The following is a 25,868-nucleotide window of genomic DNA, read 5'->3' on the forward strand; positions in this document are numbered from 1 at the left end:
TCTTAAAGTTTGAGAACTGTAATTGTGCGAGTATTTCTTGCCTAAAGCCCTCCTCCAAGAAAAATTTCGTCTCCTTTCTTGGCTTACTTAAGAACCTCTCATGTAATGAACTGCTCAAGCAAGGGACATCACCCTTTCTGACGGTACCATCTGCTAACTATAATGCTTATCCGAAGTACGAGTATTTCACTCTAAGCATGAAACATCACCTCTCAAAGATTACGCACATTACTTTATTCTATACAGCGTTCACTCTGGTGACGGTACTAGTGTACTAAACAGGAATTAAAGCCACGATCACGCCATAGGTTATCCCGAGAGAGTGATACAAGATGAATGAAATCTGGGTTAATGGGCTGTTCTATTGTATAGAACGAGGTGGAGGTAGAGCGAGTGATAATGCGGAATAGATGAATGAAGAGATTTGGGATGCTTTTCCTTTTTTTTTGTGTGTGTGGACCATCTATCTCTCCCACCTAGCTTCTGACCGCAGACTCCCTTCTTAACCACACTCGAATAAAAAAAGATAATGTTTATCGTACTTAGCGGCCGGATTCTTCTTCACATTTCTTCACGATTCTTTGTCAGAGTGCTGTTCTAGATCCTAAATCCTGATTTTTAGTCAAATTTTCACAATTCGTGGCCATGATTTCAATGCTGCTATGCAATCAAGGCTTTTAGTACGCTAAATTGCCCCTAAAGAGGTTCCGAGTTAAACAGATTCCTGAGAAATCTCTTTAAAACATCAAGCTTCCTGGGAGAGTGGGAATGTTAAATAAATCCTGAATAGGATTGTGGGAATCGGTCGGGACTCAAGTAACGGGAGCGAACAATCATGTCAGCATTGGTCACTTACAGTTTCAGTGGACGAAGTCTGTAAATTAAGTTATGAGACACTTTTTTTTTATTCAAAAAGAATTACAATTCTGTATTGTCACCTTCAAAATAACTTTCTTCTGAAGCCACGCAGCGCTGGAGACGTTTCTTCCATTTCTCATAGCAGTGCTCGAACTCCGATACTGGAATAACCTTCAGCTGGTCGGTTACAGCCGTTTGAATGTTTTCAACTGCCCCAAAATGAGTTCCCTTGAGGTGATTTTTCCAACTTCGGGAAGAGAAAAAAGTCACAAGAACTCAAGTCAGGCGAAAATAAGGAGGCTGAGAGGAGCCACAGGAATGTTTTTATTATGGCGAAGTCCAAAGATCAAATGCATGCTGATTTGTTTTCTTCGATATCCACGGAATCGTCCAAAAAAGAGTTTCTACCTCAAGGTCAAACTAGTCAATCAACACTTTTACCGAGAGGTTCTTCGAAAAACTTCGAAAAAGGGTCCATTCGTGTGAGCCCAAAAACATCAAGAACAAGTGGGTGTTGCATCACGATAATGCTCCTTGTCACACAGCAATTTCAATGAACCAGAATTTTTGGCCACAGTAAAAACATTCCTGTGGCTCCTCTCAGCCTCCTTATTTTCGCCTGACTTGAGTTCTTGTGACTTTTTTCTCTTCCCGAAGTTGAAAAAAATCTACCTCAAGGGAACTCATTTTGGGACAGTCGGAAAACATTCAAACGGCTGTAACCGGACCAGCTGAAGGCTATTCCTGTATCGGAGTTCGAGCACTGCTATGAGGAGTGGAAGAAACGTCTCCAGCGCTGTGTGGCTTCAGGAGGAAGTTATTTTGAAGGTGACAATATAGAATTGTAATTCTTTTTGAATAAATATTTTTAAAAAATTTAGTCTCATTACTTAATTTACAGACCTCGTAAGGGTTCATCCCCTGGAATTCGCAGAAGTAGATTTACACTCCCTTCCCCAGGAAAAGAAGATTCCTCCTTTACGATGAAGAATTCATTGTCTTTCCGTTAGTAGAGCTCAATAAAAACGAAGTTTTACAATTTTATTTAGTTGTGTGAATGAATATTTTAATAATAGCAAGTTAATGAACGGGGTAGCAGCCCCTCATTCTGAAGGCTGTGGCGAGACAGTGGAGCGCTCTGTCGGCGGTAAATTGAATGATGACCCACTTCTTATTCTCTCTCATTACATTCAACTCTGCACTTCCTCCCTCCCTCGTGCCTTCCTGTGTGTATCTCCCGCTCGAACTGACTACGTATTTGTCATTATTACCAACTTTATTTCATTACCACTCTGCTAACTAGATTTTTCATTTATTTTATTCAGTTTCATAAAAATAATTAGATTACGTACATTCACGTAACCTTTGACGAAATTTTTTTTTTCAAAAACTTGGAATTATTACTGAAAAAATATGGACACTACTTCCTCTTATCTAAAATCGCGTAGTTTTTTCTTTTTTTTTTAATAGTGCGCAAAAAATCGCTTAAAAACACCAGTAAAAAATAGCACTTCCGCCCAAAGATCATCTGCAAAATGTGAAATTTTACTGCCATATTGAATTCCTGTTTGTAATAACCAGCTTTTACACTTAAATTGATTTTTAATGGTTTCAAAACAGTATTTATAAATTAGTCTTTTACTGTCTAGATCAGAGTTTCCCAACTTGTGATACGCGAGTTGCTGGTTGATGGTACACGAAAAATAATCAATAATGGCGGACATAAAAAATTTAAGCATAAAAATTATTTTAATTAATAATATTAAACAGTAAAGTTGTTAATATGAACAAGTAATAAGGTTAGTCTGTCTCAAGATGTACGAGGGTCGTTTGAAAAGTCCGTGCAAAAATAAAAACTACTTAATTTTTTGGGGTAAACCTTTTTTATTTTTCAACATACTCTCCTTTTAGGCTTATACACTTCGTCCAACGCTGCTCTAGTTTGTTGATCCCTTCCGAATAATAGGATTTGTCCAAGTCTGAAAAATAGCCATTCGTTTCTGCAATCACCTCCTCGTTTGAATAAAATCTTTTTCCCGCCAGCCATTTCTTCATATTGGGGAACAAATAGAAGTCCGAGGGAGCCAAGTCTGGAGAATAGGGGGGATGTGAAACGAGTTGGAACCCTATTTCCATTAATTTTGCGACCACAACTGCTGAGGTGTGAGCTGGTGCGTTGTCGTGATGGAAAAGGACTTTTTTGTGGGCCAATCGTGGGCGTTTTTCTTGCAGCTCGGTTTTCAAACGGTCCAATAACGATGAATAATATGCACCTGTAATAGTTTTACCCTTTTCCAGATAGTCGATGAGGATTATTCCTTGCGAATCCCAAAAGACAGTCGCCATAATCTTTCCGGCCGAAGGAACGGTCTTCGCCTTTTTTGGCGCAGATTCTCCCTTGGTAACCCATTGTTTAGATTGTTCTTTGGTCTCAGGAGTGTAGTGATGCATCCATGTTTCATCCACAGTGACGAAACGACGCTCAAAGTCCTGCGGATTCTTCTGGAACAGCTGCAAACCGTCCTTGCAACACTTCACACGATTTCGTTTTTGGTCAAGCGTGAGCAATCGCGGCACCCATCTTGCGGATAGCTTTGTCATGTCCAAATGTTGATGCAAAATATTATGTACCCGTTCATTCGAGATGCCCACAGCACTAGCAATCTCACGCACCTTCACTCTTCTGTCATCCATCACCATATCATGGATTTTATCAATGATTTCTGGAGTAGTAATCTCAACAGGGCGTCCAGAACGTTCAGCGTCACTTGTGCCCATATGGCCACTCCGAAAATTTTGAAACCACTTATAAACTGTTCTAATCGAAGGTGCAGAGTCACCATAATGTTTATCAAGCTTCTCTTTAGTCTCCTCAGGCGTTTTGCCTTTCATAAAGTAGTGTTTAATCAACACACGAAATTCTTTTTCGCCCATATTTTGAAAATCACTCGACTTCCTCGATTCAAACGAATGCCAAACACAAAGAAATAGACCGATCTGGCTGAAACTTGGTGTGTGTTCTTCCAAGAGATGCTACTAACTAAACGTAACTTCGATACGCGCCAGTGGTGCTATCTCTCTGACTTTGCACGGACTTTTCAAACGACCCTCGTACGAGAAAATATAACAGCACATTTAACAGGATTAAAATTGTCTTTCATGGAGTATTTTTCCAAAACCCGAAAACACAAATGATAATTGGATTTCAAAACCCCTTCTATAAAGAAAATTTAGGAAAAGCTACATCATTATCAAATAAAAGATAAAGAAAATTTAATAGAATTATCATGTGACAGAACTTAAATGATAACTATGTAAAGATTTGCTTAAAGAGACTGGATTGTAATGAGTAAGCTCTATCCAAGCAACATTAAATTTAATTGGTACTTACAGGTAGTTGAATGCTTAATAGAAATCTAATTTAGAAGATTTGGGCACAAATATAATAATCCTAAAGAAAGAACTTTGTAAATTAATTAATAATTTTGAAGAGAAAAATATGTGCGCAATTTTTAATTATTTAAAAAAAGTTTTAAAACTAAGATCTTACACTTTACTAAGTTTATAAAGTGAACATGAACTTTGAACTCCTTTGTAACAGATAAATTTGTATCTCTATACAAATAAAGATAGTAATAATAGTCGGAATAACAAATTTCACGAAATACAATCATTCTTACGAAGTGGTACAATTTAGCATGAGTTACTTACTACCAATTTGGGAAACGCTGGTCTAGATTATAGTTTAGCTCTATCGTCTAGATAGATAGATAAAACTAGGATCCCCTTTGGATCTATTGTGGCTCCCCTCACTCTAAAGCTCACTCTCCAGATCTGTCCTTTTAATCAGACTCTTAATGCTGGAGAGCGACTCCCTGGGTAAAGCTCCTCAGGCCTTGGTTTTTCCTCCCTCGAGAAATAACATCCTTAGCCACACGGATCTATCTTCTAAGTCTAGTGTGGGGATTCCAAAGAAAGACTTGGATTTTAAACAATCCCCTAGGTAGTGAGCGACTAATTCAAATATTACATTTTAAACCTGGTGCGATTGATATTTCAAGTAAATTCGTTTGATGTTCAGTATCGCTGTCATGGTTCTATGACAACCGTTTTGTCAGTATGTGTATGAGTTATGAATTTTTGTATTGAAAAATGTTTATTTATCTTCACTTAAATATACAAACGTCAGGTTTTTATAACTTCCTGTATGAATAAAAGAGGATAGATAACATTATCTCCATGAATAGAGTCCATAATATGAGCTTCATGTTAAACGGTGAAAGTATGCAAGGTAAATAGTTGAGGAAAGTGTATTAAAGAGAAAAGTAACTAACTCACAACAACACCTTGGCACTGATGGTGAATGTTAAAGTTATATTAAATATTCAGCGAGTAGAATATAGCCAAGTGAAAGCGGTAATCTGCGTTTAGTGGGACTTAGGTTAGCCTTTCTAGGCATCACTTTTCCAGATGTGCCTTGCTCTGGCACTTCGGGTAGTACAAATTTGGTACCTCGTCTAGGTACCACCCATCAGAGGGGGGAACCCAGAAAACAAGATTTTGGTTAAAGTTAACCAAACGGAAGTGCTTTTTTTTTTTTTTTTTTTTACTGAGAAGATTTTTAGCGTTTTCCTCCAAAAAATGATTCCAACGATTTCCTTTTAATTGCGCATGCTCACTGCGCACACACATTTGTATGGTTAGGACCACAGTGCTGGATAATATCTTGGATTTTTATCCGTCAGAGCATGCATGTTGGGACGGGTTTTGGTCTAGTGTGGTCAAGACTGTGGCTTTGTAAATGGGAGATCCCCAAGTTCTAATCCCACAGTATGACTACATTTTGTTTAAAAAAAAAGTATTATGAATGACTGCATACGCGGGATTCGAACGGGGGATCTCCCACTTACAAAGCCACGCTCTACATTACATTACATTTTTTAAAATGTTCAATTATTATTATTATTTTTTTACTTTGCGTCACCAAATAACATTTTTTGCAGTCAGAGAACCTCCCAAAACGTGTATTTCTGGTGGTAAATTGATATCGAAAACCATTCACGAATAGATAAAATTGAAACTTTGATCTTAAATATCTCGACAATATCAAAATGAGGTCAACGACATTTTTACAGTTTTTTATGTATTTTTCATAATCATTGTCAAAACTAGTGGTCCTTATGAAATCGCGATCAGTTTTTTTGGCCCGTAACTCCGCCTAAAATGAAGATACAGCATCGGGGTGGAAAATTTGAAAACTAGACAAAAAAAAATACGGATTTCCGCTTTCTTAAAAAGTTATTAGCGCTTGGTGCGTTTTAAATGGATCACTCTGTATTTGAGGGGGCGGATGTTGTTCTAGTTATCAAGAGCGTGGCTTTGTAAGTGGGAGATCCACTTTTACCACCTACCTTTTAGTAAAGATTCCCAGTTTTAATAAAGCCATAAGAAGTACAGTAGAGAGCTGGGTACTTAGAATATAAGTTGCCTATAAAGGCAGGGTCTTATCTGAAGGGTCAGTCTTATTATGCAGGCCCTTGAAATTCTTTGACCTTTCCTCTTTTTTTGTCCATTATTATTTTCGTTTAGGACGACGTGATCTGGTTTATGTTAATAATTTTTTAATATTTTAATTTGATCAATTATTTCCGGTTTTAGATTAGTTAAACAACGCTATCTTACAAGTACGTATAAAGTAGCTGTCACTTTGTCTGTTTCACAGTACCTTATATTTAACCACAGGGTCACATATTATGTACTCCTACTTTGTAGTTTGCAAACAATATAAAGGTTAAAAATAAAACAATTGATAAAAACCAATGAATAAATAAATATTAAGTTTGAAACAGAATTCTCAAACAGGTGGTCATGTTTTCGCGGTAACTTGGTCAAGGTTTATGGTAGATACTTTGCCTGCTGCAAACAATATTCATACATTTTACAACTTCTTGTCGAATAATTTGTCTAAGTCAAATGTGCAAATATGTTTAGAAACAGGATCGTCTGTGACAGGATCATGATTTCTGTCACCTGTCGTTTGACACTTTAAAGGAAAACTTCCACTCAACTCTTCTTCCAGAATTACCCTAAATTGAATTTTTATCCTGAAAAAAGAAGAAGAAATAATTGGAACATAAGTGGTCCAAGGGAAGGGATTAGCTTTTACTGGATTCCAACGCAGAGTCCCGGATTCAAATCCGGATGGAACATAAGGGTTCCAAGGGAAGGGATTAGCGTTTACTGGATTCCAACACGGAAATCCCGAATTCAAATACGGATGGAACGTAAGGGTTCCAAAGGAAGGGATTAGCGTTTACTAAATTCCAACGCGGAAATCCTGGATTCAAATACGAATGGAACGTAAGGGTTCCAAGGGAAGATTAACGTTTACTGGATTCAAATCCAGTTGCAGGCCCTCGGATTTTCTCTTCCTAGAAAGCTCCTTAAAGCTCACTGTCCAGTGATGGAGACAATATATCTGTAACGAGAGAACACTGTCCGGAGCATTGCCCTGGGAAAAAAAGCCCTCGGCGCCAGTGACCTCTCAGTTGATGACGTGGCTTAAAATACAATAAAATTACAAGTTTCATTGATCTATTTTTGCCGCCTGTAAGTATAGAATTACAAAATGGACGTCATATAATATAAACAATTTCTTTACTTTGATTATACTCTTGATATAAACAAAGATATTAAGTGAATTTTTAAGCAATAAACAAACAAACTCCATGTTTGTAATGCTGAACTAATCGCTGTTGTTATGTTGTCGAAATCATTGGTACACCAGCTTGTGCAATGATTTTTTTTTTTTAGGCATTACAAACAATTAGTTGTGACTTTTTTTAAATTTTAATTTCAAAACTCATCTTACGTTTGGCGTGATTTAAAGAAAATATGGAGGAGAAATTTTGTGATTTATTCAGCGTTATCTTTATACTAGTCACAGGATAATAAGTGTGTATCTCCACTTCGCTCCTTCTTCCTGGTGTTGATCTCGTCTGTGGACTTCCTGTTTACCGTAGAGTCAGGTCGTTGAAGCAGCTGGTTTCCGCTTTCAAGATTTTTTTTTTCAGTATTGTTTCAACAGCTGTTTATTTTTTTCAGTTTACTGTATATGTGAGATATTAACATAACTGTGGATGTAGATCTTATGTAGCTAGTATTTAGAGGATTAAATCGAATGCGGAAATTCAATTAAATGCATACCTAAACATATGACGGATAAAAATCAACGAATTGCGGACCATTTTTATCCTGTACAGCTCATAAATACTGCAATCTCCTTCTGATAGAAATTGGGTTAAACATACTTTATCAGAATTATAATCTGCCAAAAATCGAGACCTGCAAAGGTAAGATGTATTGCGGCACTAGGCTATACTCCCAGACTATACCTTTAATGGTTAATATGAGAAATTTATAGTAAAGTATGTTTACTAGTCGCCACGGTAGCCGAGCGGTTAGAGGCTAGACCCGCAAAGCTAAGATGTATTGCGGCACTAGGCTATACTCCCAGACTATACCTTTAATGGTTAATATGAGAAATTTATAGTAAAGTATGTTTGCTAGTCGCCACGGTAGCCGAGCGGTTAGAGGCTAGACCCGCAATGCTAAGATGTATTGCGGTACTAGGCTATTTTCCCAGTCTATACCTTTAATGGTTAATATGAGAAATTTATAGTAAAGTATGTTTGCTAGTCGCCACGGTGGCCGAGCGGTTAGAGGCGAGACCCGCACAGCTAAGATGTATTGCGGTACTAGGCTATATTCCCCGGTCTATACCTTTAATGGTTAATATGAGAAATTTATATTAAAGTATGTTTGCTAGTCGCCACGGTAGCCGAGCGGTTAGAGGCTAGACCCGCAAAGCTAAGAAGATGTATTGCGGTACTAGGCTATATTCCCAGTCTATACCTTTAATGGTTAATATGAGAAATTTATAGTAAAGTATGCATGCTAGTCGCCTCCGTCCACGACACCTAATTGGGTAGTTGGAGGTAAAGTCAGCCTGAAAAAATAAGCTTTAAAAATCTGCCCAAAAAGTGGTAAAATATCTTCTTTTTTGTAATTTGATTTACAGCTGTTCCCCGTCTATAATCTGGGCGAATAATCGAGAGTAGTTTAATGATAATTTCTATAAAGTTATGACCTTGAGCATAGAAGTAAATCGGAAAAGTCGTGCGAGTATACTCACCACAATACGATAATTTAAGAATCTCCTTGGCAGCACTGATCAATTATCTTTTACTTTCGTTTTTGTTTAGTTTGTTCGTTTGTTTGTGATTGCCAATTCTCATGGATAATTATATTCACAGTTATCGATTTCAACCTAAGAAAGTTTTTAAGGAAAGTCGATTTCGAACAGCTGTTTCTTTGGTCTGAAAATTCTTCCTTCATCTAATTGCATATTTTTGTTATTATGCTAATTATTTAAATATTATTATTTATAATATTAATATTAATTGAATCTAGATTTTAAAATAATTTTTCATTTCCATTTCTATTTTGTTTCAGGTAAGGGATATTTAATATCGATGTCAGGGACTTGATTGATGAACTAAGTAAGTAGAGCATACATGTGTATTTGCTAAAGAAAAACCAGCTGTTCAGCTTTCTCTACACGATAAATATTCTAATCGAGAATGTGTTGAGATTTTCTCATTTCTTCCCCCACCCAAACTAAGTCTATTTCGTAACTAATGAAAATGTAAATATCTCTGATTTTATCTGACAGCGCGAATTTTTCTTGTATCATCCATATCCGGTATCGAACTTTCAGTCAGTAGACTATCGCAATCAACGAGCCCAAGATTGAGCATCAACAGTTGGCAGCAATGTGCTGCGAGGATCCTTTTATCGGCCTTCCAAAAAGTATCGTAATCTCTGCGTGGTTTTAGACGATAAAGGAGATTATCTACGCTATGACCAATCCGTGCGATATGATTGGCGATCGTTCTGTAAAAAGAAAAAAAACATTTCCGAATGCGCTAAATATCGTCGTAGTAGCAGAGGACAGGAAGTTTGCCCGGAACTAAGAGTGGAAATCATAAAAACGCAGCACGAAGCTGAGACCTGGTAGATCGTGAGGCAGTTTTGTTACTGTCTCCTGAAGTAGAAAGTAAAGTAAAGTAATGGCTATTTTTTCAGGCGGTCATTATGTCCAACTACCAAATTAGGTGTCGTGGACGGAGACGACTAGCAAACATACTTTACTATAAATTTCTCATATTAACCATTAAAGGTATAGACTGGGGAATATAGCCTAGTACCGCAATACATCTTAGCTTTGCGGGTCTAGCCTCTAACCGCTCGGCTATCGTGGCGACTAGCAAACATACTTTACTATAAATTTCTCATATTAACCATTAAAGGTATAGACTGGGAATATAGCCTAGTACCGCAATACATCTTAGCTTTGCGGGTCTAGCCACTAACCGTACGGCTATCGTGGCGACTAGCAAACATACTTTACTGTAAATTTCTCATATTAACCATTAAAGGTATAGACTGAGAATATAGCCTAGTACCGCAATACATCTTAGCTTTGCGGGTCTAGCCTCTAACCGCTCGGCTATCGTGGCGACTAGCAAACATACTTTACTATAAATTTCTCATATTAACCATTAAAGGTATAGACTGGGAATATAGCCTAGTACCGCAATACATCTTAGCTTTGCGGGTCTAGCCACTAACCGTACGGCTATCGTGGCGACTAGCAAACATACTTTACTATAAATTTCTCATATTAACCATTAAAGGTATAGACTGGGGAATATAGCCTAGTACCGCAATACATCTTAGCTTTGCGGGTCTAGCCTCTAACCGCTCGGCTATCGTGGCGACTAGCAAACATACTTTACTATAAATTTCTCATATTAACCATTAAAGGTATAGACTGGGAATATAGCCTAGTACCGCAATACATCTTAGCTTTGCGGGTCTAGCCTCTAACCGTACGGCTATCGTGGCGACTAGCAAACATACTTTACTATAAATTTCTCATATTAACCATTAAAGGTATAGACTGGGGAATATAGCCTAGTACCGCAATACATCTTAGCTTTGCGGGTCTAGCCTCTAACCGCTCGGCTATCGTGGCGACTAGCAAACATACTTTACTGTAAATTTCTCATATTAACCATTAAAGGTATAGACTGGGAATATAGCCTAGTACCGCAATACATCTTAGCTTTGCGGGTCTAGCCACTAACCGTACGGCTATCGTGGCGACTAGCAAACATACTTTACTATAAATTTCTCATATTAACCATTAAAGGTATAGACTGGGGAATATAGCCTAGTACCGCAATACATCTTAGCTTTGCGGGTCTAGCCTCTAACCGCTCGGCTATCGTGGCGACTAGCAAACATACTTTACTATAAATTTCTCATATTAACCATTAAAGGTATAGACTGGGAATATAGCCTAGTACCGCAATACATCTTAGCTTTGCGGGTCTAGCCTCTAACCGTACGGCTATCGTGGCGACTAGCAAACATACTTTACTATAAATTTCTCATATTAACCATTAAAGGTATAGACTGGGGAATATATCCTAGTACCGCAATACATCTTAGCTTTGCGGGTCTAGCCTCTAACCGCTCGGCTATCGTGGCGACTAGCAAACATACTTTACTATAAATTTCTCATATTAACCATTAAAGGTATAGACTGGGAATATAGCCTAGTACCGCAATACATCTTAGCTTTGCGGGTCTAGCCACTAACCGTACGGCTATCGTGGCGACTAGCAAACATACTTTACTATAAATTTCTCATATTAACCATTAAAGGTATAGACTGGGGAATATAGCCTAGTACCGCAATACATCTTAGCTTTGCGGGTCTAGCCTCTAACCGCTCGGCTATCGTGGCGACTAGCAAACATACTTTACTATAAATTTCTCATATTAACCATTAAAGGTATAGACTGGGAATATAGCCTAGTACCGCAATACATCTTAGCTTTGCGGGTCTAGCCTCTAACCGTACGGCTATCGTGGCGACTAGCAAACATACTTTACTATAAATTTCTCATATTAACCATTAAAGGTATAGACTGGGGAATATAGCCTAGTACCGCAATACATCTTAGCTTTGCGGGTCTAGCCTCTAACCGCTCGGCTATCGTGGCGACTAGCAAACATACTTTACTGTAAATTTCTCATATTAACCATTAAAGGTATAGACTGAGAATATAGCCTAGTACCGCAATACATCTTAGCTTTGCGGGTCTAGCCTCTAACCGCTCGGCTATCGTGGCGACTAGCAAACATACTTTACTATAAATTTCTCATATTAACCATTAAAGGTATAGACTGGGGAATATAGCCTAGTACCGCAATACATCTTAGCTTTGCGGGTCTAGCCTCTAACCGCTCGGCTATCGTGGCGACTAGCAAACATACTTTACTATAAATTTCTCATATTAACCATTAAAGGTATAGACTGGGAATATAGCCTAGTACCGCAATACATCTTAGCTTTGCGGGTCTAGCCACTAACCGTACGGCTATCGTGGCGACTAGCAAACATACTTTACTGTAAATTTCTCATATTAACCATTAAAGGTATAGACTGAGAATATAGCCTAGTACCGCAATACATCTTAGCTTTGCGGGTCTAGCCTCTAACCGCACGGCTATCGTGGCGACTAGCAAACATACTTTACTATAAATTTCTCATATTAACCATTAAAGGTATAGACTGGGGAATATAGCCTAGTACCGCAATACATCTTAGCTTTGCGGGTCTAGCCTCTAACCGCTCGGCTATCGTGGCGACTAGCAAACATACTTTACTATAAATTTCTCATATTAACCATTAAAGGTATAGACTGGGAATATAGCCTAGTACCGCAATACATCTTAGCTTTGCGGGTCTAGCCTCTAACCGTACGGCTATCGTGGCGACTAGCAAACATACTTTACTATAAATTTCTCATATTAACCATTAAAGGTATAGACTGGGGAATATAGCCTAGTACCGCAATACATCTTAGCTTTGCGGGTCTAGCCTCTAACCGCTCGGCTATCGTGGCGACTAGCAAACATACTTTACTGTAAATTTCTCATATTAACCATTAAAGGTATAGACTGAGAATATAGCCTAGTACCGCAATACATCTTAGCTTTGCGGGTCTAGCCTCTAACCGCTCGGCTATCGTGGCGACTAGCAAACATACTTTACTATAAATTTCTCATATTAACCATTAAAGGTATAGACTGGGGAATATAGCCTAGTACCGCAATACATCTTAGCTTTGCGGGTCTAGCCTCTAACCGCTCGGCTATCGTGGCGACTAGCAAACATACTTTACTATAAATTTCTCATATTAACCATTAAAGGTATAGACTGGGAATATAGCCTAGTACCGCAATACATCTTAGCTTTGCGGGTCTAGCCACTAACCGTACGGCTATCGTGGCGACTAGCAAACATACTTTACTGTAAATTTCTCATATTAACCATTAAAGGTATAGACTGAGAATATAGCCTAGTACCGCAATACATCTTAGCTTTGCGGGTCTAGCCACTAACCGTACGGCTATCGTGGCGACTAGCAAACATACTTTACTATAAATTTCTCATATTAACCATTAAAGGTATAGACTGGGGAATATAGCCTAGTACCGCAATACATCTTAGCTTTGCGGGTCTAGCCTCTAACCGCTCGGCTATCGTGGCGACTAGCAAACATACTTTACTATAAATTTCTCATATTAACCATTAAAGGTATAGACTGGGAATATAGCCTAGTACCGCAATACATCTTAGCTTTGCGGGTCTAGCCTCTAACCGTACGGCTATCGTGGCGACTAGCAAACATACTTTACTATAAATTTCTCATATTAACCATTAAAGGTATAGACTGGGGAATATAGCCTAGTACCGCAATACATCTTAGCTTTGCGGGTCTAGCCTCTAACCGCTCGGCTATCGTGGCGACTAGCAAACATACTTTACTATAAATTTCTCATATTAACCATTAAAGGTATAGACTGGGAATATAGCCTAGTACCGCAATACATCTTAGCTTTGCGGGTCTAGCCACTAACCGTACGGCTATCGTGGCGACTAGCAAACATACTTTACTATAAATTTCTCATATTAACCATTAAAGGTATAGACTGGGGAATATAGCCTAGTACCGCAATACATCTTAGCTTTGCGGGTCTAGCCTCTAACCGCTCGGCTATCGTGGCGACTAGCAAACATACTTTACTATAAATTTCTCATATTAACCATTAAAGGTATAGACTGGGAATATAGCCTAGTACCGCAATACATCTTAGCTTTGCGGGTCTAGCCTCTAACCGTACGGCTATCGTGGCGACTAGCAAACATACTTTACTATAAATTTCTCATATTAACCATTAAAGGTATAGACTGGGGAATATAGCCTAGTACCGCAATACATCTTAGCTTTGCGGGTCTAGCCTCTAACCGCTCGGCTATCGTGGCGACTAGCAAACATACTTTACTGTAAATTTCTCATATTAACCATTAAAGGTATAGACTGAGAATATAGCCTAGTACCGCAATACATCTTAGCTTTGCGGGTCTAGCCTCTAACCGCTCGGCTATCGTGGCGACTAGCAAACATACTTTACTATAAATTTCTCATATTAACCATTAAAGGTATAGACTGGGGAATATAGCCTAGTACCGCAATACATCTTAGCTTTGCGGGTCTAGCCTCTAACCGCTCGGCTATCGTGGCGACTAGCAAACATACTTTACTATAAATTTCTCATATTAACCATTAAAGGTATAGACTGGGAATATAGCCTAGTACCGCAATACATCTTAGCTTTGCGGGTCTAGCCACTAACCGTACGGCTATCGTGGCGACTAGCAAACATACTTTACTGTAAATTTCTCATATTAACCATTAAAGGTATAGACTGAGAATATAGCCTAGTACCGCAATACATCTTAGCTTTGCGGGTCTAGCCTCTAACCGCACGGCTATCGTGGCGCCGTTCTGAAATAGAATACTAAAGATTTTAGCGAAATCCCTTTTCTGACAATGATTATCTGATATTGAAGTTTTCTTTTTCTTTTTTTTTTAAGTATAAGTTTCAAGTTTAAAGTAAATGTAATTTCGTAATGAAGTCTCCGATCTTCAGGAGATCTGACAGCGGTTTTTACCTTCACCTAATGAAGGCAGAAGGACAAGGGAAAACATGTGACTGAGGGCAAGTCCCTGATTATTCAGGCCCCAGTTTGGGATGTCTGTGGGTATCCCCAATAACCCCATCCTGACTTATTTCCTGTTTGGTCCTCTTCACAATTTAAGTCCATGTTTGTTATTTAACAAGTTTTTCTTTTCATCATCATCATCCCAAAGGCTAAAACCATTTCTGACACTTTTCCAGCTAAAAAAAAACTTGGGAAATAGAAGAAACTTCAGTTTTTGTCCTGTGCACACATAAAAGGCATACTAATGAGAATGGTTTTCCCACATACACACACACACACTGCCACGCTGAATAATTTCCACAGACTAGCTCTCTTTGTCTAACGCCTAGCTTTTCCACATTTCCACGGTCACACCATTGTTAAGTTGATAGAATTATTTGTTTTTTATTTTTCACTTTCACACTGCTCAATTTCTTTTACAAAAATATGTTGGTGTGGTTTTTTTCATCACTTTTCTTTTTTAAAAAGCGTCAAGTTTTTCCTCTTCACTATATTTTTCACACCAGCTCTTTCAATTGGGGGGTTGGTTGGTTTGCTCTTTGCTTAGCCACCATTATTCTTTGACAATCGTGAAGATATTAGATCTAGGGAATATCAACGGAAATATACTGTTATTGAGTACGAAAAAGAGGTTTCCTCAAATTGATGTGTGTGCGTGAGTATCTGTCCCTTCCTATTTGTCTGTATGCCTGTATTCACCAAAACTCAAGAAACTCATCAGGTCTCGTATCTCACCAAAGAGTTGACATTGGATATTTCCCTTAGTTCCCACCAGAGGAAACCACAATGAGATTTTAGTCAAATTCGCCAAACCGGAAGTACCCGTTTACTCTTTTATTTGATTTTTTTGGGAATATCCTTGCAGAGGAATTCAAGTTCAACATAGCGAAGAAAAACACAACCTTTACAATAAGAAGAAGAACAACAACAACAATTTCTGAAAAGTCAGTTTTTGCTCATTTTCAGCAACTTTTTTCCCGAAATCTATTAGATCTGGGTTGTTGCAAAAAAATTACAGTTATCAAGGAGGATTTGCCCTATATTATAAAGAAAATTTAGGAATTTTATCTTTTATAGGAAAAGAGAAAAAAAATTGTCAAAGTTGGGTTGTTTTTCACCGTTACGCTTTTTCTTGCAGTTTTTTGACGATCAACCCTTATAGGGTAAGGTCGGGTGAGATGGCCAACAGCCGAAATTTAACCGAAATGTCGTCCGACGGCGCTGCGTGATCTCTCCAGTGATGAACCATCTTGTCTGACTAGAGGGAGTTCATTTTGGTCTGCGTCAAAGCGTTATTAATTAACTCAGAGAATAAAAACATTATCGTCTCAACAAAAAATTTTATGATAGTTGCATATTGCGTGCTGCAGCGAATGTATATCGAAATGTTAGTGTCGTTTTTTACATATTAGGAAATTGCAGTATACATTAATGAATCCTAACTTCTAAAACTGTCAAAAAGTACGCGTTGAGTTATGTTTATCATGTTGGCCATCTCTCTCTCTCATTCGGAACAGATGGCCATTAAACAGTAGAGGGATAGATGGCCAATTATTTTTACTTTTTTTCTGTTATAGTTAGGCTCCAATTCACTGCAGAAAAATGCCAACTCAGCATAAAAGGCAGAACACTAACCGCGGAAATTTTACTGAAGAAAATTTGAGATCGTATTAACCCCACATTCAAACTGTCGTCTCTGCAAGAAAATGAGCCAAGTCTGTTGTCACTTTATTAACTTCTCTCGAGCACATTACTGTTGTGAAAAACAGAGTTGCAAAGAAATCCAAACCAACTAGAAATACCATCTCCAAAGAGACAATTTATTCTGGAAGAAAGGATTAACCTAATTCTACGTTATTGTAGTGGGTTTATAGTCTAAATAACATACTTCATAAAAACATAAGTTGTTATATTGAATAAAAAGTAAGTAAAAGTAAAGTAATCGCCTATTTTTTCAGGCGAGGCTTAACGTCCAACTACCAATTAGGTGTCGTGGGCAGAGGCGACTAGCAAACATACTTTACTGTAAATTTCTTTTATTAACCATTAAATAAAATCCAAGGCCTAGACCGGGGGAATCGAACCCACTAAGCCAACAATAGGTATTAGCTTAGCAGGTCTTGACTATCTAAACGGTCAATTTTTTAGATTTTCCGTTTCATTTAAATTTAATGAAATATAAATAGATATATTTTAATTTCCGTATGGAGAAAATAAAAATATACATTTGGGCTATCTTGCCACTTACGTAATTCAGTTATGTATCGAATTTAGGGTTAAATTAGAATATTTAAGGGAAATCAGCTGACTGGAAAATGGCAGTTTACTGAAAGAGATTTTACAGAATCCTTGATCTTCTCCAGGAAGTCATTTAGTGGGGAGTCGGAAATGATCCTTGAGGGTGGACAGACTATTATTAGGAAAAGGAAAGGATTATTTTGGTGATTGAGGGATCTGCCCTGCCCTCAGGGGATGTTATTTATTTTTATTTTTGGGATGGTTTTTGGGGTGTATTGATCTTCTAGATTGTTTGTCCAGTTTGCCCAAGACCGCTGGAGGGTTACTGGAGGGAATATTTGTGCGGCCGCTTCAGTTTCCATTCACTTATTATCTGGTTGGAATTTCAGGATGTCCTTATCTGAGGGGAATTTTTCAATAAATGTAATTTTTAAATGTTCAACTATTATATTGCCTACGTGTTTTTAAGGAAATCGGGAAGGAATTTAAAGGAAGCGGGAGCCTCCTTGATTGCCTTTTAGAACTAGGCAGAGACGCAATTTTATAGCAACTGCATTGCTTTTGGGCCACTGTCGGACCTTTGGGTAAGGGAGATTTTTCCCCACAGTAAGTAATGTACTGCAGCAAAAGCAACAAGTAAAAGTACATACTGACTGACGTACGAGCGCGTGGTAGAAATCGCGTACGTACGCTCCGCGAACTGGTGTTAAAAAGGTAGAAAGAAAATTTACTGTAAGTATGGTTAGTATCAGGCCCGCTCCATTCAGGGGTGTATTGAGTGCGAGCTTAGGTCGCGGTGGAGGAGGCGGGTCATCTGGTTTGGCACCAGAAGAGGCCGGCGGAATGGTGGGGATGTGCTTCTAGTGGCCCGCTTTTACTCACTGTTGGACTCTCCTGAGTCAGTAGCTGTTGAGTGAGACAACTGTTTAGTCGGGGTATTTAATTCGTAGAAGTTCTGTTGCTGTTCATCGTGAGTTCGTATCCTCAATACGTCAATCTTTTTTTTTTTTCCTTTTTTGTTTAAATAGGTGTTTCTAATGTTAACCAAAAATAGTGCTAAGTCTTTGAAGTGAAGTTTCTCTTGTTCTAAAATTTTTTGGGTGTTATGTAAGAAAAGAGGAAACCAACCGGAAGAAAAATGACAACATCAACCGAAGTATGTGGTACCCGGCGATTTAGCCGTGGGTTACATTCCTGTCTGCGAGGGGTTCCCAGTTCTGAAGAAGGAAATCCAGATGATGAAGGTATTGTGACTAGATTTTCTCTTGCTTCCTTGACATTGCCGGACATAACACCCTCTTAATCGTTACTCCCTAGTAACCAGGAACTATTTTTATGTCCAGGCGTTTCCTGGAAATAAAAAAAACAATAGTTTCTCAAAAAGAAAAAAAAAGAGGCAAAATCGCTGAAAGCACAAATCGTTTCGGTACCATAGATGCTTTCGATGCTAAGATTTTTGTTGGTAGTAAACCAGAAGTAAAAAAAAGTAAAGTAATCGCCTATTTTTTCAGGCGGGGCTTTACTTCCAACCACCAAATTAGGTGTCGTGGACGGTGGTGACTAGCAAACATACTTTACTGCAAAATTTCTCATATTAACCATTAAAGGTATAGACCGGGGAACATAGCCTAATACCGCAATACATCTTAGCATTGCGGGTCTAGCCTCTAACCGCTCAGCTATCGTGGCGACTAGCAAACATACTTTACTGCAAAATTTCTCATATTTACCATTAAAGGTATAGACCGGGGAATATAGACTAGTACCGCAATACATCTTAGCTTTGCGGGTCTAGCCTCTAAACGCTCGGCTACCGTGGCGACTAGCAAACATACTTTACTGCAAAATTTCTCATATTAACCATTAAAGGTCTAGACTGGGAATATAGCCTAGTACCGCAATACATCTTAGCTTTGCGGGTCTAGCCTCTAAACGCTCGGCTACCGTGGCGCCTTAGGAAGTACTTCTATTCTTAAACGATTTTTCAGTTTTTGGGTTTTATCAAAATTACCACCAACGAACACCTTCAATCTTCCTGTATAGCAGTATTTTTTTTTTTTTCGTTTCAAAGTGTAGGAAGTATAGTTTCGAAACTGAAACATTACGTTCATGCCTCTAATGTTCTGCTTCTGGAAAAAAAAAATATGACCAACGAATTAAATATATATTCAGCTTTATCCAGCATACATTGAGTAATTGATGGAAACAGCTTTTTGTCGGCACCCATCTCCTATGCAGTCTGTCTGTCGGCAGCTAATTGAAAACAGAGTTCTGTCTTCTGAAGTGGGAGGGGGGGGGCGTTCATCGTTTATCATCACCCTAGTTATGGCATAGTCTGTTCTCGTATCTTCTAGTTGAGTTCTGTCCCAGACAATATTCTTGAACAAATCTTAGTTTTACTGCCAACTATTTTTTTTTTTTTTTTTTTTAAATAATTTAAGACGCGACTGCATCTGAGGTTATTGGCGCCCGGAGTTTTTTTTTCAGTGCACTGCCGACCTCCGGACAGTGTTCTCTCGTTACAGACAACACTGTCCATCACCAGGGACAGAGAGCTGTAAGAAACTCCTAGGAAGAGAAAATCTAAGGGTCAGCAGCTGGATTCGAACTCTCGGGACCTCCGCGTGGGAATCCAGTACGCTAACCGCATAGCTAATCCCTTCCTTCCTTGCCCGCTATAGCTATTTGTTAGTTACAATAGATCAACTAATATTATAATAACTAGTTTTAGCCGAAATCTATTCGGTAATTAATATTCTCTCGATTTATTTACATTTACTTCCTCTTATTCTAGTTTTATGATCGATTAGAAATTCGATTTTAGTTTTTACAAGAAATAGTTTTATTTTTGAAAATGGTACTTTAAAACTATTCTCTGTGCGTGTCTAAGTCCACAAAGATCGCACGAATGATAAATCGCTGCAATCTCAGATTTGTTTTTTTGGATAATACCAGGGACCTTACACATTAAACTTATCGATCTAGCTTAATCTCTTCACTACTTCTGAACCTACCTTGGACCTTGACTTTACCTGGGAGCGAGTCGTCATCCGCCCACACATCTCACATCTTTGGCTCACCATCAAGACTCTTCCGCTTCATGGAGGTTTTCTGCCATAACAAATTGAAACCTTCAACGATTCCTCTTTTTGTCTCTTTCTAGAACGCTGTCTCTGGGCGACATTTGTGCTTTTTGGCTCTGCCAAAGGGACTTTTTGTCTCCCTTCTTACATGGTTAACTCTTTGGGAACAGCACTTCTTCAGCCTGGAGGTTTATCAACTATAAAAGGGGCCAACTATTTCTCTGAAGAGTGTCTTTTTATCCCACACAATGTCAAAACCCAAGAAGTTGATCGGGCCATCAGGGAAAACAAGATTCCTTTATTAAAAGATCTGGATAGTCCATGAATTCAGGGATGAAACACCACAAAATCAGATAACTTAGCGTACCACTTCCGTTGTCTGTCAAATTTCGTCTAAAATCTTCATATGGAGAACGTCAGTACAGGAAATGAAACATCAAGTTCCGCAATTTGTTCGGTTCCCTTTCTTACGCAATACGCAAGAGAATGAGCAAAATGGCCGAATTTTTCCAGCAACATTTTTCTTAATTTTCAGCTCCTTAATTCACGTAGCTCACTTTCTTCTAAAATATTTTCACTTTTCACTCTCTGAATACAAGATAAAACAATGTCTGAATAGAGTAATGTGAACTTGTCTGTCAGCATACGTTCGTACCCAACCATATACAAGTTTATACCTACATTAAATTGACATTCTAGCTCTCCTCGTTCCGTCTCCTCTCCCCCCCACCCTATACACTCTCTCAGAGCTCTTCGGTTTGTTTTATTTCAAAGAGGTAAGCAGAATTTGTATAACTTGTGTCGTCTTTATGTGCATAGAGTATCTGTTTGTAAGCACTTGTTCAGACTAGTTTAATTCTTCTCCCCTTTTGTGAATACACAATCGACGACTGAGAGTTAAGCTCCACTGCGAGCTTATTTACTTTGTTCTTTCACTAAATATTACTCTGCTATACCTTATTTTTATTCTATTTCCGGGTGAAAGCTTTCATAAAGGAAAAGCTTTTTCATAAAGAAATAAATCATTTTCTGAAATTTGGTATTCCCCTTGTAAATTTGGCTTTACAAATTTTGTAGCTATTATTACGCGAAATTTTACCAAGATTACTGAGTAAAATTACCTACTAAAATTTTTGTATATTTATTAATTTTGTGTTTTATCCAAAAATGTCTATTGATAGTCGGTCAGTAAAAAGTAAGTTAAGTAAAGTAAACGCCTATTTTTCAGGCTGGCTTTACGTCCAACTACCAAATTAGGTGTCGTGGACGGAGGCGACTAGCAAACGTACTTTACTGTAAATTTTTTTCATTTACCATTAAAGGTATAGACTGGGAATATAGCCTAGTACCGCTATACATCTTAGCATTGCGGGTCTAGCCTATAACCGCTCGGCTATCGTGGCGACTAGCAAACATACTTTACTGCAAAATTTCTCATGTTAACCATTAAAGGTATAGGACTGGGAATATAGCCTAGTACCGCAATACATCCACAGGAAGTTCAAAGGTCACATTTAGTTTAGTTTTCCCCAGTTATGGAACACCTAACAGACTCTGGAGAATCAGGGCATACACAATTTTTTTTTATTTATAAAAAAAAAAAAAAAACAGATCTATGTACGTGTATGCTGTACACCGGAAGTTTAAAAAAGCAGTCATTTTCGGAAAAGAGGTCCCCCCCCGAAAATTGAAGCTGATTTGAACGAATGAATCATTTAATTATTGTGTAATAGTTTTACAAAAAAAAAAAAAAAAAAAAAAAAAAACGGAACTCAATACACCAACAGCCACGTAAAAACAAACGAAATTACTACCTCTATACCACCAAGAACTGTTCTAAAACGGATACGCAGTAACATAAACAAACAAACCACACTAACACACTAACACACACAGACTGTATTGTAAAGATGCATTATTTAGGTTTAGGAAATCTGAGAGTGTGTGAGTGCGGCACTGCTAGAATATATTTCCGGAAGTTTATTACACACAGAATCTCCTCTTTATCTAGGGGGCTTATGTTTTTTATTTTCATTAAAAACTCATTTCCGGCGACCACACAGAGAGTTTTATTGTTCGTGGCTAGTTTACCGGAGCTATTTCAGTGGACAGATTGTAAGAATCTCGTTAGGGACTAATCTCAACTGTTTTGGAATTGTACGAAAGTGATTTCATTTATTTATAAACTTACTCTAAGTGAAATTAAGAGAAAATATTGATCTCTTTTTCTGTCTCTATGAAATTATTTTTCTACTTGAATTTCCCGGAGAAAGTTCTACACCTTCATCTAAGCAGTTGGCATGAAACGGAAATCCGAAGGAGCCATTTTCGATGACAAAAACTGGCTCAAGAAAGCCAGAGTTCCGGTAGACAGAGATTGTTCAAAAAAATATTCGGTTCTGTTGCTAAGCAACTTCAAATATAATATTTTTAACTGTTTTAATATTTTTTTGAGCTCGTAGCCAAACACAAGGCCCACAGTCAACGGATATCGCACGTATACCTGGATACATCCGGCGAAAAATTTAATTCTGCCAATTTTGAACACGATCGTAATCTTTTTTTTACCGAAGTAAAAAATTGTTTCAACAGTTATCAGATGGTAAAAAAAAAAAAAAAAAAAAACCACAGTCGGCAGATTTAAGCTCGTTAAAATTGTTGGCTCATACTTGATTAATCATGAATTTTGTGACCACAATAAGTAATCAGATAATGTAATTAGAAATAACGCAAATCAAAACAAATCAAAAAACAAGTTATATACGTAATTATGTTATGGCTAAGCATAGAACATACTACAGAACAGGTGTATAGTATCAGCTGAGATAATTTACGTAATATAGAACAGGTTTACCTTGATGTTCGTACATTACCCTCTGATCCGTTCACTTTCCCATAATCACCAGGATATAGCACATATGTATGTGCACAAACTACATTGACAATCTCCCAAGTCTACATTTACTCGAATTGGGAACTTTTACCCATTCAAGATAAAAGACAAGAGATTCATTTTTGGGGTGGATCACTTACTGCAAGATAGACATGAGATTTGTTCTTGGGAGGATGGATCACTTACTGCAAATAAAAGACAAGAGATTCGTTCTTTGCAATGGATCACTTACTGCAAATGAAAAACAAGAGATTCGTTCTTTGCAATGGATCACTTACTGCAAGATAAAGACAAGAGATTCGTTCTTTGCAATGGATCACTTACTGCAAGATAAAGACAAGAGATTCATTTTTGGGGTGGATCACTTACTGCAAGATAAAAGACAAGAGATTCGTTTCTGGCAATGGATCACTTACTGCAAGATAAAAGACAAGAGATTCGTTTCTGGCAATGGATCACTTACTGCAAGATAAAGACAAGAGATTCGTTCTTTGCAATGGATCACTTACTGCAAGATAAAAGACAAGAGATTCGTTCTTTGCAATGGATCACTTACTGCAAGATAAAAGACAAGAGATTCGTTCTTGGGAGGGATGAATCACTTACTGCAAGAAAAAGACAAGAGATTCGTTCTTGGCAATGGATCACTTACTGCAAGATGAAAACAAGAGATTCGTTCTTGGCGATGGATCACTTACTGCAAGATAAAGACAAGAGATTCGTTCTTACTGCAAGATAAAGGCAAAGACTCGTTCTTGGGAACGAATGAATCCTATCTTTATTTTAGTGATTTCGCATATAGGGTACAAGGTCTACTATTAATAATTGGGTGACACTAAGCCAGTTATGCTTACCTACTTACAATTTTATACGATCAAAAAGGAAGTCGTCAGACATCCTACATTTGGACGAGCGATAAATATTAGGTGTCGGAAGCGAAGATCAGGCAGGCGGTCATTGTACAGGTGGTGAAATTGTACAATTTACTGATAAGAAACTTGAGGGAGTGCTTCAATCCTTCTTAAGAATTCCATTTAAATGAATTCAACCGGAAAATGCAATAGTTTCATGTAAAAGCGGAAAAAAATAGAACTTTCGATTAAGGTCAGCCGATTTTTTTGAGTAACGAAAATTATTCGTTTTTTTTTCTAAATATTTGTTAGCCAGACTGCTTAATTTTAAACTCACAGTTAAGCTATTTAAATAACAAAATCTGAACAGTACCAGCTGACTTTATAGGCCAACAGAATAGATTGTATGGTATCTATAAAAAACATCTGTTTAATAGATTAATTTTGTCTTTGAATGATTTTTCAATTACATAGTAACTGGTAACCTAACATCAATTGACTTTTTTATTCAATACATAATAAATACATTGAAACAGATGTTTAGTGTTCTAAACATCCGTTTTAATTTTTAGAAACGGATGTTCTGTCTAAATATATAGATTTATTCTATTCTTTTCTAAATTACTACATTCACTACGCAGCTCAAATACATTACCAAGAACATGTGTTAACCTGATTCTTCTAGGTTATAATACCAACGTGATTCTAACTCTCTTAATCGATTATATAACTATGTTTAAGATGAAGACTCCAAAAGGAAATGGTGTACGTCATCTAAGTAGTTGAATAGACGGACTAAATGTTTAATACACCCCAATCAAATTTGCTTTTGATTCCATGAAATTATTGATTTTCTCTCTCTCTCTCTCTCTCGCTTCATTTTACCTCTTAATTAGAGAAATTTGAAATGAAATCAATTTGAGGAAAATTGCTGTAAACTATGGTGGGGAAAAGAGAAAAATGTTAAAAAAACAGTATTAAATTACTTTGAGGAAATTAATTGCTATTGTGTTTTTATTTCCATTGTGGGGGCGTTGAAAGATTTTCTAGTTCGGAACAATTAAACCAATCAATTTTCTTTAATGGCCGTCCAAAATGGCTGCTGCGTTGGTTAGATTGGGTTACCAAGTTGGTAATTTACTAGAGGAAGCCAAAGCAATACTTTGCAATTGATAAAAAATATTTTGGAGTTCATGCTTTTCGATTTTCTCTCTTTGACGACCCATTTTTGATGTTCCTATACATAAATTTTCTTCCAGTCTACAAATTTAAAAGCAATCCACTTTAGGCATAACCTAGACTTTGAAATTCGCGCATTAGTCTTGGACTAGAAGCTTGCAACAGCTGCAGCAGATCTAAATTGCAGACTGTTCTTGGATATAATATCAAAAGCTCGCTGCTTTTCCCCGCATTCAATTCTAAATCATAGCGTTTTAGTCTCAGGAGATTTGCTGTCACATTATCCGGCCGACATAGACGAATTGGTTTTATAAGATCACTGAATAGAAGCTTGCAACATCTGCAGCAGATCTAAATTGCAGTGGATTCCTGGATATGATGTCAAAACTTCGCTGCTTTTCCCCGCATTCAATCCTAAATCATTGCGTTTTAGTCTCAGGAGATTTCCTGTCACAACATCCGGCCGATATAGATGAATTGGTTTTATAAGATCACTGAATAGAAGCTTGCGACATCTGCAGCAGTTCTAAATTGCAGTGGATTCCTGGATATGATGTCAA

The 25,868-nt window shown here is 37.7% G+C and overlaps 1 protein-coding gene across 9 annotated transcripts in view; it reads left to right on the plus strand.

The window, feature by feature from the left end:
• Positions 1-25,868, plus strand: part of raskol (Ras GTPase-activating protein raskol) — a 477,784-nt gene that overhangs the window by 253,034 nt on the left and 198,882 nt on the right. Inside the window, exon 1 of one of the 9 annotated variants that reach the window (XM_074114418.1) lies at positions 18,208-18,546. The exons of the other annotated variants lie outside the window; for them this stretch is intronic. Coding sequence (XP_073970519.1) covers positions 18,441-18,546 — 106 coding nt within the window. The 5' untranslated portion in view covers positions 18,208-18,440. Of the gene's footprint in view, positions 1-18,207; positions 18,547-25,868 lie in introns of those variants that run through there. 9 annotated transcript variants of the gene reach the window in all.

The sequence above is a fragment of the Rhodnius prolixus genome, unplaced genomic scaffold (genome assembly GCF_049639745.1).
Source record: "Rhodnius prolixus isolate KJV_2025 unplaced genomic scaffold, Rpr scaffold_1, whole genome shotgun sequence".
NCBI classification, from domain to species: Eukaryota; Metazoa; Arthropoda; class Insecta; order Hemiptera; family Reduviidae; genus Rhodnius; species Rhodnius prolixus.